The sequence below is a fragment of the Capra hircus genome, chromosome 4 (assembly GCF_001704415.2).
Source record: "Capra hircus breed San Clemente chromosome 4, ASM170441v1, whole genome shotgun sequence".
Lineage (NCBI taxonomy): Eukaryota > Metazoa > Chordata > Mammalia > Artiodactyla > Bovidae > Capra > Capra hircus.
In genome coordinates, this window is record NC_030811.1 from 12,825,827 (window position 1) to 12,845,607 (window position 19,781).

Genomic DNA, 19,781 nt, shown 5'->3' on the forward strand with positions numbered 1-19,781 from the left:
TCCCTCTTCATCCCATCCCTCAGAGTCATCCCAGTGCACCAGCCCTGAGCACCCTGTCTCATGCATCAAACCTGGACTGGCGATCTATTTCACATATGATAACATACATGTTTCAATGCTATTCTCTCAAATCATCTCACCCTCGCCCTCTCCCACAGAGTCCAAAAGTCTGTTCTTTACACCTCTGTCTCTTTTGTTATCTCACATATAGGGTCATCATTACCATCTGTCTAAATTCCATATATATTCATTAATATACTGTATTGGTGTTTTTCTTTCTGACTTACTTCACTTGTATAATAGGCTTCAGTTTCATCCACCTCATTAGAACTGATTCAAATGTATCTTTTTTAATGGCTGATTAATACTCCATTGTGTATATGTACCAGAACTTTCTTATCCATTCATCTGCCAATGGACATCTAGGTTGCTTCCATGTCCTAACTATTGTGAACAGTGCTGTGATAACACTGGGGTACACGTGTCTCTTTCAATTCTGGTTTCCTTGGTGTGTATGCCCAGCAGTGGGATTGCAGGGTCGTATGGCAGTTCTTGCATTTATTTTCATTTTATAGATGGGTTCTCTAATTTATCATGATTCTTTTTCCTACTATGCATTATGTTTCCCCAGCACCTTGTGTTTTCAATCCACCCACATTTCTCTGTTTGCATGTAATCTATTGCTTGTTGTATATCTACGTATATTGCCTATCTTTCTTCCACTGATGGACACCAACTTCAAATGTAGTTTAAATTTTCTTTAAAAATCTTCTTTGTGTTTGAATGTATATTCAAGCCCTTCGAATTGAATTTATGCCCTCTCCGTGAATGCTCAAATAGAAATATATGTATATGAATTATATTGGTAGAAAATGTCTGAATGAACTTGTGTTATATACAAGAACTCATGCAACCTAGAGAACTGTTTTCCCTAACCAAAGCAATCTTTTAACAAATCCTGCTTGTATCTTGAGGCCTGTATACAACAGAATAAGTTCTCAGAGATTACAATAGACAGTACAAGAGCTATAGTCACAATGCAAGTAAAATGATTGTACAAGGAGACCTAGATACCTTAGTCTGGTCATATGTCATATGTGAAATGTACTTTAAAACATTATTTTATTAAAATGAAGAATATATTTTGGAGCTTATTCCTTTAGAGTTGTTTGAATTATGAAAAAAAATACCTTTTTTACTCTATTGTTGAATGTATGCATATGTTGACATTGTCCCGAAAGAACTTGAGGTATCTTTTTATTAAGACTGTGTAACCCTAAGGACAGAATAGCAAATAGGGTGGGAATAGAAAAGCATTACTTTGTAGAAGAAGAGTTTCCAAGTGTTTTGTTTAAAAGCAAGCCTTGTGGCCTTGATTGAGCATTACATGTAACTTTCTTGTAAACTGAAAACTAGAAAACATTTTAAATTATGTCCAATTTCATAATCAGAATAGAAGGAGCATATTCACTTCCCAGGGCAAGTATTCTGCTTCCTGGGAGACAGACTTGTCACTGAGCGTCTCCTAGAGCTGTGGGTATAGCAAACAGACTAATCACTAGTAGGGTTGACATTGAATTCTAAAGGTCAGAAGCCCAGTTCTCAGGTAAAAAGCAGAGATTTTACTTAGGAAGCAATGTTGTATTTACCCTCAAGCAAGCATTTCATTATGACCCTTGAATTCTGTATCCTTAGTGCTGTTTCTTTAGCACATGGAATCAGTTTAGTCTTTGGAAGTGGAAGGTATAGGCAGTAATCCAGCTCCTGCTCCTTGTTATCTGTACATCCTGGACAGTTTAATCTCTGCAAACTTCCATTTTTTGATATGTTAAAGTACTAATTAACAGTAAAATACCTTGTAAAACTGTTGCTAGTATTAAGTCAGGTGAAAGTTCTATAGGATGATTCAGTACATGTTGTTCTCCAGTCGCTAAATCGTGTCTGATTCTTTGCAACTACACGGACTGCAGCATGCCAGGCTTCCCTGTCCTTCACTGTCTGCTGGAGTTTGCTCAAATTCATGGCCATTGAGTCTGATAGGTGATGCTATCTAACCTAAGCTTGTTGTTAGGATTCAATATCAGTTCAGTATCAGTTCAGTCGCTCAGTCGTGTCCCAACTTTTTGGAACCCCATGAATCACAGCATGCCAGGCCTCCCTGTCCATCACCAACTCCCGGAGTTCACACAAACGCATATCTATCAAGTCGGTGATGCCATCCAGCCATCTCATCCTCTGTTGTCCCCTTCTCCTCCTGCCCCCAATCCCTCCCAGCATCAGGGTCTTTTCCAATGAGTCAACTCTTCGCATGAGGTGGCCAAAGTATTGGCGTTTCAGCTTCAGCATCAGTCCTTCCAATGAACACCCAGAACTGATCTCCCTTAGAATGGACTGGTTGGATCTCCTTGCAGTCCAAGGGACTCTCAAGAGTCTTCTCCAACACCATAGTTCAAAACCATCAATTCTTTGGCGCTCATCTTTCTTCACAGTCCAACTCTCACATCCATACATGACTACTGGAAAAACCATAGCCTTGACTAGACGGACCTTTGTTGGCACAGTAATGTCTCTGCTTTTTAATATGCTATCTAGGTTGGTCATAACTTTCCTCCCAAAGAGTAAGCATCTTTTAATTTCCTGGCTGCAGTCACCATCTGCAGTGATTTTGGAGCCCAGAAAAATAAAGTCAGCCACTGTTTCCACTGTTTCCCCATCTGTTTGCCATGAAGTGATGGGACCAGATGCCATGATCTTCGTTTTCTGAATGTTGAGCTTTAAGCCAACTTTCACTCTCCTCTTTCACTTTCATCAAGAGGCTTTTTAGCTCCTCTTCACTTTCTGCCATAAGGGTGGTGTCATCTGCATATCTGAGGTTATTGATATTTCTCTCGGCAATCTTGATTCCAGCTTGTGTTTCTTCCAGCCCAGCATTTCTCATGATGTACTCTGCATAGAAGTTAAATAAGCAAGGTGACAATATACAGCCTTGACGTACTCCTTTTCCTAGGATTAAGTGTGACAAATTATGTGAACCATCACTAGGTTGGTTCCTGGTGCATATGACCAGATCTTCAGTGCACATCAATGTGCCGTCTTTTCTTCTCCCATCGTAATGATCATTCCTTCTCTGCCTCAGGGAAAGCACAAATTGCATGTAGATACCGGGATGGAAGGTGATTGGTGTGGCCTCATTCCTGTTGGACAGCCTTGTAATCAGGTGACAACAACAGGCCTAAAGTGGAATCTCAGTAAGTAAAACCCTTGCACAAAGGGAGATTTTCTTTCTTTCTTATTTTTTTTACAAAATTTATCTTGATAAATAATTAGAAGTAGAATTGCTGGGTCATATGCGAACTCCTTTAGTCTTTCAATGAATAGCCAGACTATTTTCCAAAGTGGCCATACCAGTTTTACATTCCCACCCGTGATGTGTGAGGATTCCAGTTTCTCCATATCCTGGTGAGTATGAAGTGATGTCTCACTGTGGTTTTTACTTTCTTTTACCTGATGACTAATGATGCCGAACACATTTTCAGGCGCTTATGGGCCATTTGTGTATATTCTTTTTTTTTTAAATTTTTATTTTTGCTTTATTTTACTTTACAATACTGTATTGGTTTTGCCATACATTGACATGAATCCACCACGGGTGTACATGCATTCCCAAACATGAACCCCCCTCCCACCTCCCTCCCCATAACATCTCCCCGTGCACCAGCCCCAAGCATCCTGTATCCTGCATCGGACATAGACTAGCAATTCGTTTCTTACATGATAGTATACATGTGTCAATGCCATTCTCCCAAATCATCCCACCCTCTCCCTCTCCCTCTGAGTCCAAAAGTCCGCTCTACACATCTGTGTCTCTTTTGCTGTCTTGCATACAGGGTCATCATTGCCACCTTTCTAAATTCCATATATTTGTGTATATTCTTTGGAGTTACGTCTTTTTAAATCTTTGCATGTATTTTAATTGGATTATCTCTCTTTTTACATTGACTTGTAAGATTCCTTTATGTACTCTAGATGTAAGTCCTATATCAGATAATATGACTTGAAAATATTTTCTCAGACTCTTTGACTTGTGTTTTTATTTTCTGAAATTTAATTAACTAAATTCATTAATTTTGAAGTCCAGTTTTTTTTTTCTTTTATGGATCGTACATTTGGTATCATAGCTAAGCACTCTGTGCAGCCTTTTTTGTGGTTTTGTGTACTTGAAACCTACCTTACTTTTCAAGAGAAGTAGCTCTTCTAAATACAGTTATTTAAACATCTGTGATTTTATAAGATTAGCTGTTCTGACTAAATTTTCAAATGTTCTCCAGTACTTAAGAACTGTATTATGTACTAATCACTCTAAAATTGTCTGGATTGAAAAACAAAAAATGAGGTGGATCTGTTCATGAAATAAATGCTGATTCCAAAAGAAACCATCAGGCATTGTGAAATAATCACCCCTAGTCCCCAAGAGTAACAGTTAACAATTTAATCAAAGGGCTTTGAGTGAATGTCAAAGGGATTATCTCATAATTGACTGATACCTCTAAGGTTGTAAAAAGTAAAATATGGAACCATGACATTCTTTTATAAAATGAAACTTTTGGGTTCCCACAAAGATATAAATACCTCAAGAGATAAATACAACGAAGATTAAAAGATATTTTAAAAGTTCTTTTTAGGAGCCACTGCTGACACAATTAGGAAGAACTAGAGATATTTTGAAGCAAATGTCTGTCCAGCTCATCAGAATTTGAAAGGACCCTGATGAAAACAGATCTCCTCCAGTGCACGGGAGCCTGTGACAGGCTTTGAAGCTGGTTAGCTGCAGCTGCCACGAGCTCCCATCAGAAGCTTTTTGTAAAACATTTCCGGCCTAAGACAATTGGTTTACCGTCTGGAGCTCCCATTATTTCCAAGGACCCATGCTAGCCAGTGGTGAACTTCCTCCCGGATCTGGTAGTGACCGCATCTTGCCAGGCTGACACCGACATGCCGAGCACTCTGCACAGTGAACAGGCAGCGGACGTTGTGGTTGTTCAGTCGCTAAGTCTCTACGTATCTGACTCTTTGTGACCCCACGGACTGCAGGATGCCAGGCTCCCCTGTCCTTCACCATATTGCTTCTTTATCTTAGGGGTTGAACAGGTGAGAATCATAGGATACATGAGAACCGTCGGTGTTCTTTAGAACATTCTCAGAGCTGCTGTGGAGAAGGAACTGGCAACCCACTACAGTATTCTTGCCTAGAGAATCCTGTGGATGGAGGAGCCTGGTGGGCTGCTGTCCATGGGGTTGCACAGGGTCAGACATGACTGAAGCAACTTAGCATGCATACATGCATTGGAGAAGGAAATGGCAGCCCACTCCAGTATTCTTGCCTGGAGAATCCCAGGGACAGAGGAGCCTGGTGGGCTACTGTCTGGGGTTGCACAGAGTTGGACACGACTGAAGCGACTTAGCAGCAGCAACAGAGCCACTGTATTCTACAACAATTTACTCATCCTAATTCTTTTTTTTTTTTAATGGTTTTAACTTAAAATTTCCTTATGTAGTTTTTAAACGTCACACTCCATTTACAGTTATTGCAGAATATTAGCTATACGCCACGTGTTGCGCAGGATGTCCTCATGGCCTGTCTTATGCCCAGGGGCTTGTATCTCCTACTCCCCCACCCCTGTGTTGCCCACCCTCCACTGGTTACCGCTCGTTTGTCCTCTGTGTCTGTGAGTCTGCTTCTTTTTTGCTGTATTGAATAGTTTGCTGTACTTTTTAAATTCCACATATAAGTGATAGTGTACAATATCTGAATAATAAAGTTTACTCCAGGAAGGGGCCTTGGGCATGACGGGCTTTTAGTCTTCTTGTCTGTGATAAAGTTTCAGCCCTGCCAAAGTGCTCTATGCTGTTACTTATCTATGTATTTATAGACTGCTTCGGCTTTTGAAATAGGTACTTGATTCTCTACAACTTTGTGGAAGCAAGTAATAGCAACCTCACAAGCTGTGAAAAGCAATAGTGTTGAGACAAAGTGTTTTATCAGTGATCTGTGGTAAGAGTGCTAATGAATAGGGTCTTCTGATAGGTGATGCGGCCTCATTAAAAAGTAGTACAGATAACTGAGATGACACCGTGCTGGCTTGGAGACAAGTGGATGGATTATTTTCACAGAACGGGATCTGTCTGTACTCAGAAGAAGTCACTCAGTCATGTCTGACTCTCTGCAACCCCATGGACTGTAGCCTTCCAGGCTCCTCCATCCATGGGATTTTGGAGTGGATTGCCATTTCCTTCTCCAGGGGATCTTTCCAACCCGGGGATCGAACCTGGGTCTCCCGCACTGCAGGAAGACTGTTTACTGTGTGAGCCACCAGGGCTGTACTCAGTGTCCTTGTGAAAGCAGAGCTCTCCGTTCCATGTCAGTTTGTCTGTCACACCTGCAACGTAGCAGGATGGGGTAGGAGGAGAAGGGAGAGGCAGTAACCTAGTCAGGGGGTGCTCACCTCTCGGGTCAAGGAGAATAAGCAACTCCTCCCAAGGGACTGCAGCAAAATCATCTCAAGGTGGTCTTGAGGCTGGCATTCTCTCTGTCTATACCCACTATAAAATATGATGCCACAAGTTCTAAAAGGAGTCTGATTCATATGGTTCAGTTTGTGGTATGCCACATCAGAGACTGTCTTTAAAACAAGTGCCTATCATGGCACCATCACCCACAAGTGTATGTTTACAAATGTTGTTGAAATCACATATATTACAGAATCTTCAATCAGTTCAGTTCAGTTCAGTTGCTCAGTCGTATCCGACTCTTGCAACCCCATGGACTGCTACACCAGGCTTCCCCATCCTTCACCAACTCACAGACCTTACTCAAACTCATGTCCATTAAGTTGGTGATGCCCTCCAACCGTCTCATCCTCTGTTGTCCCCTTCTCCTCCCGCCTTCAATCATTCCCAGCATCAGTATCTTAGTTTATAGCAGTATGCTGTGGATATTCTGTGATGCGTGTTTGGGGCTTCCCAGGTGGCACTAATGGCAAAGAACCCACCTGCCAATGCAGGAGACGTAAGAGACACTGGTTCGATCCCTGGGTCTGGAAGATCCCCCGGAGGAGGAAATGGCAACCCCCTCCAGTATCCTTGCCTGAAAAATCCCATGTACAGAAGAATCTGCAAGGCTACAGTCCATAGGGAGTCGCAGAGAGTCGGAGACAAGTGACTGAAGCGACTTAGCACGCATACACATATCTGGGACTCAAGTCTCTTTAGGCTGTGCATGTGTGGGAATAAAATAGCTGCGTCGTGGACAAATGCACCCTCGCCTATACTCGACATGTTGTGTGGCTCAGCAGAAACACCAGTGTACACCCATCCCAGGAGTATCCAATAGTCTGTGCTCCCTGTCCTCACCCCATTCTTGATGATGTCAGATTTAATCATTTCTGCCAGTCTGATGAGTGTCAGTGATATTTCACTGTCCTCTCTGAAGACTGGTGGGGGAAAATATCTTTATACCTCTTATCCATGTAGGTTTCCTCTTTCATTCATTGCTACTTTCCTTTGCCCCTTAGCCATTGGACTATTTTTTTTTTCTTGCTACTGATTTTTAGAAGCTCTTCACACCATAATGATCTTCAGGCTATACTTTGCCTTTTCTATTTGTTTATGGCATTTTTGTACACAGAGAGATTACTAAGTTAAAGATAGTTAAATTTATCAATCTTTTTCTTTCAAATTTGTGATTTCTGTCATAAGTCATCTTTCTATTCCCCGTGGTCATAAAGATGTTCTTACATTTTAGCTTTAAGGGATTTTTTTTCTTTTTTAGGTCTTTTCTTTCACCTGAAATTGATTTTTGTATATGAGTTAGGGATCTGATTTTTTTCTTCACTGATAACCAGTTGCTCTAGCATCATTTAGCATCCTTTTTTCAGTAATTTGTGTTAAGTTTTCAAATTCATAGGTATGTTTCTTGGATCCCTAGTCTGTTCCCTTGGCTCGCATTCTTTTTCCTGTATTGATATTGCACTGGCCTTAGTTGCCATAGCTTTATAGTAAATACAGAAATGTGCTAGGTTGAGCCTACCAATCTCGTTCTTCAAAATTTTCATGGATATTCCTGACTTTTGGGGGCTTCCCCAGTGGCTCATGGTAAAGAATCTGTCTGCAATGCAAGAGCTGCAGGAGACTCAGTTTCAGTCCCTGCGTCAGGAAGATCCCCTGGAGAAGGGCATGGCAACCCACTCCAGTATTCTTGCCAGGAGAATCCCAGGGACAGAGGAGACTGGCAGGCAACAGTCCATGGGGTTGCAAAGAGTCGGACACGGCTGAGCCCATTTGCACACACACCTGGCTTTTTTCTCTTCTTCATAAACTTGTAGCTTGATAAATGTTCAGTTCAGTTCAGTCGCTCAGTCGTGTCTGACTCTTTGCGACCCCAGGAATTGCAGCACGCCAGGCCTCCCTGTCCATCACCAACTCCCGGAGTTTACCGAAACTCATGTCCGTTGAGTCTGTGATGCCATCCAGCCATCTCATCCTCTGTCATCCCCTTCTCCTCCTGCCCCCAATCCCTCCCAGCATCAGGGTCTTTTCCAGTGAGTCAAAACTTCGCATGAGGTGGCCAGAGTACTGGAGTTTCAGCTTTAGCATCAGTCCTTCCAATGAACAACCAGGGCTGATCTCCTTCAGAATGGACTGGTTGGATCTCCTTGCAGTCCAAGGGACTCTCAAGAGTCTTCTCCAACACCACAGTTCAAAAGCATCAATTCTTCGGCACTCAGCTTTCTTCACAGTCCAACTCTCACATCCATACATGACTACTGGAAAAACCATAGCCTTGACTAGATGGACCTTTGTTGGTAAAGTAATGTCTCTGCTTTTGAATATGCTATCTAGGTTGGTCATAACTTTTCTTCCAAGGAGTAAGCATCTTTTAATTTCATGGCTGCAATCACCATCTGCAGTGATTTTGGAGCCCCAAAAAATAGTCTGACACTGTTTCCACTGTTTCCCCATCTATTTCCCATGAAGTGATGGGACCGGATGCCATGATCTTTGTTTTCTGAATGTTGAGCTTTAAGCCAACTTTTTCGCTCTCCTCTTTCACTTTCATCAAGAGGTTTTTTAGTTCCTCTACACTTTCTGCCATAAGGGTGGTGTCATCTGCATATCTGAGGTTATTGATATTTCTCCGAGCAATCTTGATTCCAGCTTGTGTTTCTTCCATTCCAGCATTTCTCATGATGTACTCTGCATATAAGTTAAATAAACAGAGTGACAATATACAGCCCCGACGTCCTTCTTTTCCTATTTGGAACCAGTCTGTTGTTCCCTGTCCAGTTCTAACTGTTGCTTTCTGACCTGCATACAGATTTCTCAAGAGGCAGGTCAGGTGGTCTGGTATTCCCATCTCTCAAATGTTACACACACACAATTCCATTGTAATTTTTATCAGAATCAGCCTTAATTTAGAGATTATATTGGGAGACTAGAACAGTTGGGAATGAGAATTCCTATATAAAACTGAGTCTTCCCATCCATAAACATAATTTCTGTCTCCATTTAATTAGAATTTGATTTGCTTTTGATAATTAGAAATTTTGTCCATAAGATCCTGTACTTGATGAGTTATATAAGGACTCATCTCTAGAAACCTTATACTTAAGTGTTTCTTTGTAAAGTACACTTTAAAAAATTACAGTTTATGAGTTAATGTGTGCTGTATGGACGCTTGATTTTATTTGTATTACTGTATTTCTGAACACTTTCATGATTTCCAAAAATTTGACCTGGGTTCATAATCATGTTTCTTCTTCATCTGTAACAAACAGGATTGTGTTCAATTATGAGTAACTGAAATAATGGTTTTAAACAGCACCCCCCGCCCTGCCCCATGCCCCGCCGCCCCGCCCCATGCCCTGCCGCCCCACCGCCACTGTGTAATAAAGTGCAGAGTTAAGCATTTACAGGGCAAGGCTTCTGTGATTTATTCAGCCTTTGCTTCGAAACACAAGATGTCTCTGTTGCAGAGGGTCCCCTGTTTAGCATCAGGTGGGAAAGCGCGGCAGGAAGGGGCAGGCATCAGGGATCCCCGGCATTTCCAGAAACCCTGCCTCGTTTGATCATTTGCCTCGGTGGCCAGAACTGTCGCACACCACCCTAGCTGCAGAGAAGGCTAGGGCATGAAACTTCTTTAGTCTGAGGACATGGTGACCCCAAATAAAACTGGGATTCCGTCAGTGAGGCAGGAATAAGTAGCAGTCTGCTCTTCTATCAAAAAAAAAAAAAATGTCTTTTTTTTGTCTGCCATCTTGATGAACACTTTAGCCATATATATTAACTTAAAAACTTTCGGCCATATTCTTATGGATTTCTGTTTCTGCTTTTGATGGATCCACAGTCAATTATTTTGTTTATAATTTTGTTTATAATCTGCATTTAACTCTATCTATCCTTTAGACCTTTTATTTTTCTTTGATGGGCTGCAGTTTTACTACAGCGTGTTTAAGTATAACTTTTGTTATATTTGGTTTTCCTTCCCTCTGCTGCTTGGTGTCATTCATTGATTTTGAAAAATTACCAGATCCCCCATTTTTCAAATAAGGATATGGTAGTTCAAAGCCTTACTTAGCAATGGACCAAATTAATGTCATTAGGGATCGATGCACTCAGAATTTGAATTCAAGTCTTTGGTGCTGTTTATATTTATATATCAAGTCTACGATGCTATTTATATACTTTCCATAGAAAATAAGTTGATGTTTTTTAAAAAAATCACTAAAGGGAATTTGAGATAAGGGGAAGGAAACTGTAGACAGGGAAAGAAAGCAAAGGAACCAGGAAGAAGACATAGTGGTAGGAAATTAACATTAATTTGGAAGAAACATAAAAATTTCTGAGGGACGAACTTTTAACTTCACTACACTTTCACCTAAGAAAAAATTTAAATAGAATTGCCCTCAATTTGCTCAGGCATCTGCTTTATAACTCAAATTGAGTTTGAAATTATGTATCCATTGTTCCTTCTTTTGTGTTTTTTCAAAGTATAGAAATAAGTGACAGAATGAAATAATTTCATAGCATTGACTGAAAGAGACTCAAATCTAGCCCAAGTGAAAGAGTTTTGAAAGAAAAAAAATTCTGAGAAAACAGTTTGAAAAGGGTTTTCATCTCTATGGAAATACTGTGTAATAAGTGTGTACAGGTACCAAGATTTCCTGCAGGAGTTCTCTGTGAGGATTTTTAAGTGCCAGCCTATCAAGGGAACAGTTCAAGAGTCTATTTAAAAAAAAAGAAAAGAAAACTACAGTTGCTATTAATGCACTTTCAGTGAAAAGTCTTATTTCTCACTCCTTTATACCTTACAAAGTGATTCTAGTGAGTTATCATGGTTTGACAATAGCTATACATACTTAGTGGAGAAGGAAATGGCAGCCCACTCCAGCATTCTTGCCTGGAGAATCCCGTGGACAGAGGAGCCTGGTGGGCTGCTGTCCATAGGGTCGCACAGAGTCAGATGGGACTGAAGCAACTTAGCAGCAGCAGCATACGTACTTAGGCTATAACTTTTGTGAGTTAGTGCCACTAGTGTGTGAGTTGTTTCGTATTTTTAATCTTTGTCATTATTTTAATTATTGGTTTTCTAGTCCAGTGCTAAAAAAAAAGCACTCAAACTGTGATGTCAACATTTCTTCTCTGATTAAAGGGCAGTATCTGTTGTATCTTAATTCATTTGATAATCAGTAATCTAATTTCAGTTGAAGACATTGTTAAAACTTTTCCCTAAAACACACAGTCAAAGGTGATGATACTGAGGATGGCTTTTAAGAAGTTAAATTTTTTTTTTCTGCAAGGAATATGTTAGCTAAAGCTTCCCACCCCAAGATCACTTTCTCAAGTTTCTAATTTGGTGAAATGACTGTATTTCATCGAATCTTAAGGTGTCATCAGTTATAAGATGCCTCCTTATTTTATGTACGCTGATAAAAAATCCTACCAGTTATAATTGCAGAGATGTGGGGGAAATGAATGTGTTAAAACCAGTGAAACATGGTAGATCAAATAGCATAGAAACTTACGAGTCAAATTATAGGCAGAGACATACCACTCTTAAACCTGTCATGGAAAATTGCAAAAACCACTGATACGGGCAAAAAGATATCTGTGTATCTTTAAGTGGATTCTTGGGCCTAGTTTAGAGGCCCTTGAAGGGTTATCTGGTTCTGTGTGACACTTAGCTTTTCATCATCTTTGCTTATTTTAGAAATGTTGTGGAATTGGAAGTTGACTGGTAAAGGGCTGATCATACTGTATATGATTCCTGTTCATATAATTCAGTTGAGCTTTTGTTTTGAAAACTCCATGCATTATCACCCTATATAAATTGCCAATTTTCTATTAGCAAATCCATTTCAGCATTCCTGGCTGTCTTACTGGGCTTATCCTTTGTAGTTGCCTTTGAAACAGTTTTTGTTTTGTTTTGTTTTGTTTTACATCATACTAGTTTTCTCATCAATTAATGACTTAACGGAAATCTTTGTGTTGATTTTATATTTGTATGAGTCATTATTTTACCCTTTAAAATTTTTTTAAAAATCAAATTGTAATCACCTACAATGGTAAAGAATCCACCCGTCACTGCAGGAGATACAAGAGATGCAGGTTCGACCTGTGTGTCAGGAATGTCCCCTGGAGGAGGAAATGTCAACCCATTCCAGTATTCTTGCCTGGAAAATTCCAGGGACAGAGGAGCCTGGTGAGCTACAGTCCATGGGGTCGCAGAGTCGGACACGACTGAGCACACACACATTATATTTAAAGGATCACAGACTGATGCAGTCTTTTTTTAAAAAAAATGTTAAGTTTTATTGCAAAATACCACTTCACTTCTGCCTGTATGCACTAGGTCAGAGTGAGCCCTGGGACAAAGGTCTGATGATGTCACTTCCATATTTGTATCTGGAAAAGATCTTACAAAGGGCCATACTTGAACTCTTCACTCTGTATCTATAAAGGCTCATGACCATCACCAAATCATTTAAGCAAAAGAAATCAGACCAATACACTCATCTAGAAGGCATGCGTTGATTCTGGTATTAGTCAACTAAGCTGGGAGGAAGTGACATTTTTTTAAATAGTTTTATTGAAATGGTCAAGAATTAATTCGTTGATTTCTGCAAAGAAGTCAGCTAAGATTCTGATAGGGATTATGTTGACTCTAGGTCAGTTTGAGAAGTACAGTTGACCTTGAAAAACGTGGATTTGAACTGCATGGATCCATTTATGTGCAGATTTTTTTTTATATAAATATGGTACTACATTTTTGATCCATGGTTGGTTGTATCCCTGGGTGCAGAATCTTCATGGACTTCAGTATCTACAGATTTTAGTATCCATAGCAGGTCCTGGAACTAGTGTCCCCCATATACCCAGGGACGACTATAGCTGTATCAACCTTAAATTTTATCAACATTCAATTTTATCAACATTAAATTTTCCAACCCGTGAGCATCGGATAGTTTCAGTTTGTTTATATCTTCAATTTCTTTCAGCAAAGCTTTGTAATTTTCATAGTATAAGTTTTGTACTTCTTTTGTTAAATGTATTCTAAGTATAAATGGAACTATTTTCTTAACTTTATATTTACACTGGTATAATGAAGTATATGAAATACAATTGATTTTTGTATCAGTTGATGTTATATGCTGCAGCCTTGCTGAACATAGTTGTTAGTTCTAATGTGTTTTAGTAGACTTCTTAGAATTTTCTATTTACAAGATCATGGCATCTATAAATAGAGATAGTTTTACTTCTTTTCTAATGTGGATGCTTTTTTCTCTTGCCAAATTGTCCTGTTAGGACCTGCAGTCAAATATTGAATAGTATTCAGATAGTATTGAAATAGTATTCAGATAGGTTTGAGAGGAGCAAATGTGGACACCCTTGTCCTGTTCTTGATCACATGAAAAAAAGCATTCAGTGTTGGTTTTCCACAAATGTCCTTGATCAGACTGTGGAAAGCCCATTATATTCCTACTTTGCGTGGTTTTTGTTTGTTTGTTATTTTAATCTATCATGGAAGGGTATTGGACTTTGCTTTTTCTGGGTTTTTTTGGGGGGGAGGGTTATTGAGATGATCCTGTGATTTTTAAAAGAGTCGTATTGATATAATAATACATTGCACGACTTGGATTTCAGATATTAAATCAAATTTAAATCCCTGGGAGAAGTTCCACTTGGTCATGATGTATAATTCTTTCTGTGTGTTGTTGGAATCAGTTTCCTAGTGTTTTGTTGAGGATTTTGGCATGCTTGTTCCTAAGATACATTGTTTTGTAGGGTTTTTTCCTTGTGAAGTCTCTGACTAGTTTATTATCCCGGTGGTACTGACATCTAGGCTTCACAGATGGCACTAGTGGTAAAGAACCCATCTGCCAGTGCAGGAGATGCAGGTTCAATCGCTGGGTCAGGAAGATTCCCTGGAGGAGCAAATGGCAACCCACTCCAGTATTCTTGGAGTACTCTAGGATTCTGGAGAATCCTATGGCAAAGGGAGCTTGGCGTGCTATATTCCATAGAGCTGCAAAGAGTCAGACAGCTGAAGCGACTTAGCAGGCATGCACACACACTGACATCTGCTCTTAAGGTCCGAGCATTCAAGACGGAAGCTCCAGGGAAGTCAACCAAGGCAGCCAGAGTGAAACAGCAGTGAAACACGTCTAGCTGGCACGGTGCAGATTTGGGGAGGAGGTAGCATAGAGGAAACTAGTTTGCAGGAGACACTGCAGGTGTGTTCTGATGCGGAGATAGGTAGTGCCTTGTACCTTGCCCTCCTTTATTTCTGTGCTTGCTGCTGGAGACTGGGGAGGGAGGAGAAGAGGAGACCTAAGGGTCAGCCTGTATCTAATGATTAAAAAACAGATTTTATTTTCTTGAATTCCAAAATCATTGTGGATGGTGACTGCAGCCACAAAGTTAAAAGACACTTGCTTCTTGGAAAAAAAGCTATGACAAACCTAGACAGCATATTAAAACGCAGAGACATCACTTTGCTGAAAAAAGGCCACATAATCAAAGCTATGGTTTGTCCAGTAGTCATGTACAGATGTCAGAGTTGGGTGATAAAGAAAGCCGAGCACCAAAGAATTAAAGCTTTTGATTTGTTATGCTGGAGAAAATTCTTGAGAGTCCCTTGGACAGCGAGGAGATCAAACCAGTCAATCCTAAGGAAATCAGTCCTGAATATTCATTGGGAGGACTGATGCTGAAGGTGAAGCTCCAGTACTTTGGCCGCTGGATGGGAAGAGCCAACTCATTGGAAAAGACCCCGGATGCTCAAAAAGATTGAGGGCAGGAGGAGAAGGGGGTGGCAGAGGATGAAATGGTTGGATGGCATCATCGACTCAATGGGCATGAGTTTGCGCAAACTCTGGGAGACAGTAAAGTTCAGGGAAACCTGGGGTGCTGTAGTCCACGGGGTCACAGAGAGTTGCACGTGACTTAGTGACTGAACAGCAACAACAGGGACTGGCCAGTCCTTCTAAGGAGCAAGTGTAGGTCACTGAACATTTAAGTCAATCTCCTGGGGAAGGAGTTTCATTTACATGAAGATTATATCGAATAATCTCTAAGTGTTTTTTAAAAAGCACTTTCCTCCACACAGGGATACAGACAACAAGCGGCCTTTCCCCCTTCCGTGTTTAATTAGCTGTCAGTGGCTTTACATCTTCACTGCTTTATGTTATTAATTTAGAAAAGTCATTAATGTTTCCATAGGTCATTTTTATTTATAAGTGGAAAGTGCTAGCTATAAATTCCAATATTGATTTTTCTCCAATAATAACTTTTCACTAAGTATCTTTCAAACCTCAGAAAATAGTAAGTTCTGTCCCAAATTTATGTAAATTTAAATTCATGAAAGATTTATTTTTATAATAGCTATACCTAGAATGTTTATTTTATATGTATAAATAAATTAGATTATAATTACAGATAAATATTTTGCAAAGGTTTCTCAAGAAAGCTTTGCATTTCTGTTTGTAGGACAGTGAATATTTGGTAAGACTTAACGGGTAACAGTATGTACTGAGTTTATTACTCTAGGCTATATTAAGTGATTTTTTCTTAATTGGAGTATAGTTGATTTACAGTGTTTTGTTAGTTTCAGGTGTACAGCACAATCAGTTGTACGTATACATATATCCATTCTTTTTTTAGATTCTGTTCCCATGTAGGTCACTACAGAGTTCTGAGGAGAGTTCCCCGTGCTCTATATGAGGTCCGTATCTGTTATCTACTGTGTATATACTAGTGTGTATATGTCAGTCCCAGTCTCCCAATTTATCCTCCCCTTTTCCTGCTTCCCTGGTGGCTCAGACGGTAAAGCATCTGTCTGCAGTGCAGGAGACCTGGGTTCGATCTCTGGGTTGGGAAGATCCCCTGGAGAAGGAAACAGCAGCCCACTCCAGTATTCTTGCCTGGAAAATCCCATGGATGGCGGAGCCTGTAGGCTACTGTCCATGGGGTCGCAAAAAGTCGGACACGACTGAGTGACTTCACTTCGCTTCACTTTCCTGCTTGGTAACTTGTGACTCAGTTTCTGTTTGTAAATAGGTTCATTTGTGCCATGTTTTTAGACTCCACATATAAGCAGTGTCATATTTCTCTTTCTGCCTGACTTACCTCACTCAGTGTGACAATCTGAGGTCCATTCATGTTGCTACAAATGGCATTTTTCATTCTTTTTTATGGCTGAATAATACTCCATGTGTGTCTGTGCGTGTGTGTGTGTGTGTACACACACCACATCTTCTTTATCCATTCCTCCGTTGATGAACATTTGCGTTGTTTCCATGTCTTGGCTGTTGCAGACAGTGCTGCATTGGAAACTAAGGTGCATGTAAATACTTTGGGATTACAGTTTTCTGCAGATATATCCCTAGAAGTGGAATTGCTAGTTCATATAGTAGCTCTGTTTTTTGTGATTTTATATTTTTTACTACATTATGGAAATAGTAGAATATTACATTTTTTATTAAGGGAATATATTTTAAAAAAAGAAACCTGAATTGTGTTGATACCACATCTTAATTTTTAAAAATACACTCTTGATAGTAAATGCCAGCAAATGGCAATCTCTATGATATACAGTCCAAAACTGTAGAAATGATATTTCCTTTACTTAGAATTTAGGATAATTACAGTATCATAATGTTGAAAGGCATATAGTTGCTTGTCTAGACTTATGGTTTTCAAACGAAATAACTAATATCTAAAGGTTCCTTCCACAAGTCACATGGCTTCCTCGGGCCAGATCTGGCCTAGAAATCAGACTCTCTATCCCAACACAAAGTTTTTTCCTTGTAGGTTCCTTCAATATTAGCAGTGTAGAAAATGTTGATATATGATAATAGATTCAAATATATATATATATAAAGGTGAAAGTGAAAGTCACTCAGTCGTGTTCTGCTCTTTGTCACCCTATGGTCTATACAGCCCATAGGATTCTCCAGGCCAGAATACTGGAGTGGGTCGCTGTGCCCTTCTCCAGGGAATCTTCCCAACGTAGGGATCAAACCCAGGTCTTGACCCACGTTGCAAGCAGATTCTTTACCAGCTGAGCCACAAGGGAAGCCCACATATATAAAGATAGGTAAGCTTAAGAATATCATGTTTGAAAGGCAGATAAAAAATATAGCCATATTTGTTAAAATTTTCACAATGTAAATTTGTAGCTGAATTGGTTACAGATTGCTGCTGTAACAAATAACCATAAACTAAGGACTGAAAACAGTACGTTCATTACCTACAGTTATGCAGGTTGAATTCCAGAACGGGTCTAATGTTATTGACAGAGCTGTGTTCCTCCCGGGGGCTCTGGTAGAGAATCCTTTTCATACCATCTCGGCCTTCAGAAGCTGCCCACATTTCTTGACTCATGATCCCTTCCTTCACTGTCAAGGCCGTCAGCACAGCATCATCAGATTGCTGACCTCTTTTTCCACTGTCACGTCTCCTTCTCTGACTCAGACTCAAAGCTGTTCTTTTTTATTTTAAAAATAAAAAATTGTGACTGCACTGAGACTACCTGGGTGATCCAAGCTAATCCTAGCTCATGATTTTTAATTTAATCACATATGCAAAGGTCCTCCTGCCATGCAAGTACCTTCTTTATAGATTCCGGGCATTATAATGTGGACATTTATTCACCCTATCATATAAGTCTGTAATCAATAATTAATAACTTCTTGGAATAATACACGTTGAATGCAATTATCACATCACTGAATCTTTACAGTTATTCTGAAAACTACTGTATGAAGACTGATTATATTGTCCTTGAGAAACTGAATCTCTATGTTGTTGTTCATCTTGCCCTTAGATAACTTGTGGTAAAGACTCTAGACAAAACAGACACAAAACAAATTGTGTGAACACGATTTATTTGGTATCCATAAAGGGTGGGGTGAAGGTCGCGGTCCCCATTCCCTTTGGTTTCTGTTCTCCAAGAAGTGCAGTCAGATCCAGCCCAGTGTCTATTTGGATCCCTGGGAGCCATGAAGGAAGTCAGAGCTAACACAGGACCAGAACAGAAGCTCTGGTCAGCCAGGGGTTGTTAATTAGGTTTTTATTCGAACTATTCCTTCTTTCTATCCTTTTATGATCGCTTCTCTTGCTTAGCCTTTGAGGCTGCACATTTGTGTGTGGTTAAGATGGTAAAATACAAAAGGCAGAAAATTTGGCTCTTCCTTTTATTGCGTTCTTAGTCACATTTTGTTAGAATCTCAGGACTCTACAAGTCTTTATGGATCGATCAACCAGCTGTGTATCGTTAATTTGCTGAGCACACGCGTACCAACAAACTAGTGGTTGACCTGTATTGTGTTCATCCCTGCTCCTTGCACACGCACAGACACCAGTGCCACATGCGTATCCTTGTACTACAGTATGGTGCCACTTTGGGCTTTCTTATTATATACATACATTTGGTCAGTCTGGGGTTATAGAGCACAAAACTGCAGCTTTTGACATGTTCATAAGTTCTCTTTATTAACACCGAAGAATCATTGCACAAAGCGACAGTCACAGGAAACTTGAGGGACCCAGCTTTTATGAAAAAGGCAAAGTTAGGTGAGAGGGAGCTTAATGTAGATATTATTCCTCTGGGGGGGTGGTAAGTACACAGAGGAACAAGATTTTTCTTAGACTACAGTATTCTGAAAGATTTTCAAACATTCTCCATATGTGCCAAGTTGCTTTAGTTGTGTCTGACTCTGCAATCCCAGGCTCCTCTGTCCATGGGGGTTCTCCAAGCAAGAACACTGCAGTGGGTTGCCATGCCCTCCTCCAGGGCATCTTCCCGACCCAGGGATCAAACCCATGTCTCTTATGTCTCCTGCATTGGCAGGCTCTTTACCACTAGCACCACCTTGGAAACCCACTGCTAAGCAGATACTACATTTTCAGACATATAAAACTAATGGCAAATGGCCTACAACAAATTTGTATTAAATACTGTATATTTTGTTAATACTATATATTAACTCAGCTCCAATTCTATTTCCTATGTTAATAGGATTTGAACCAGATATGAATGACTCTTCCTAAGTCCTTACCCTTCTGTGATTCTGCCTGAGAGCACATGGAACCAACAATAATTTACTCTATGCTATAATCATCCTGTTTTGTTTTTAGAAAACTCCCAACAACCTGACAACACACATTTGTTATGGTTGCTCCTCGGCATTTAAATATGAAAACAATTAACATGCATTTGTAGG

General features: G+C 40.0%; 1 protein-coding gene across 2 annotated transcripts in view; it reads left to right on the forward strand.

Annotated features, from left to right (window-relative positions):
- The window catches only part of TPK1 (thiamin pyrophosphokinase 1), a 383,898-nt gene that overhangs the window by 271,036 nt on the left and 93,081 nt on the right, over window positions 1-19,781 (forward strand). For both annotated transcript variants that reach the window (XM_018046829.1, XM_018046830.1), the window contains exon 8: window positions 3,137-3,248. In XM_018046829.1, coding sequence (XP_017902318.1) covers window positions 3,137-3,248 — 112 coding nt within the window. The remainder of the gene's footprint in view (window positions 1-3,136; window positions 3,249-19,781) is intronic.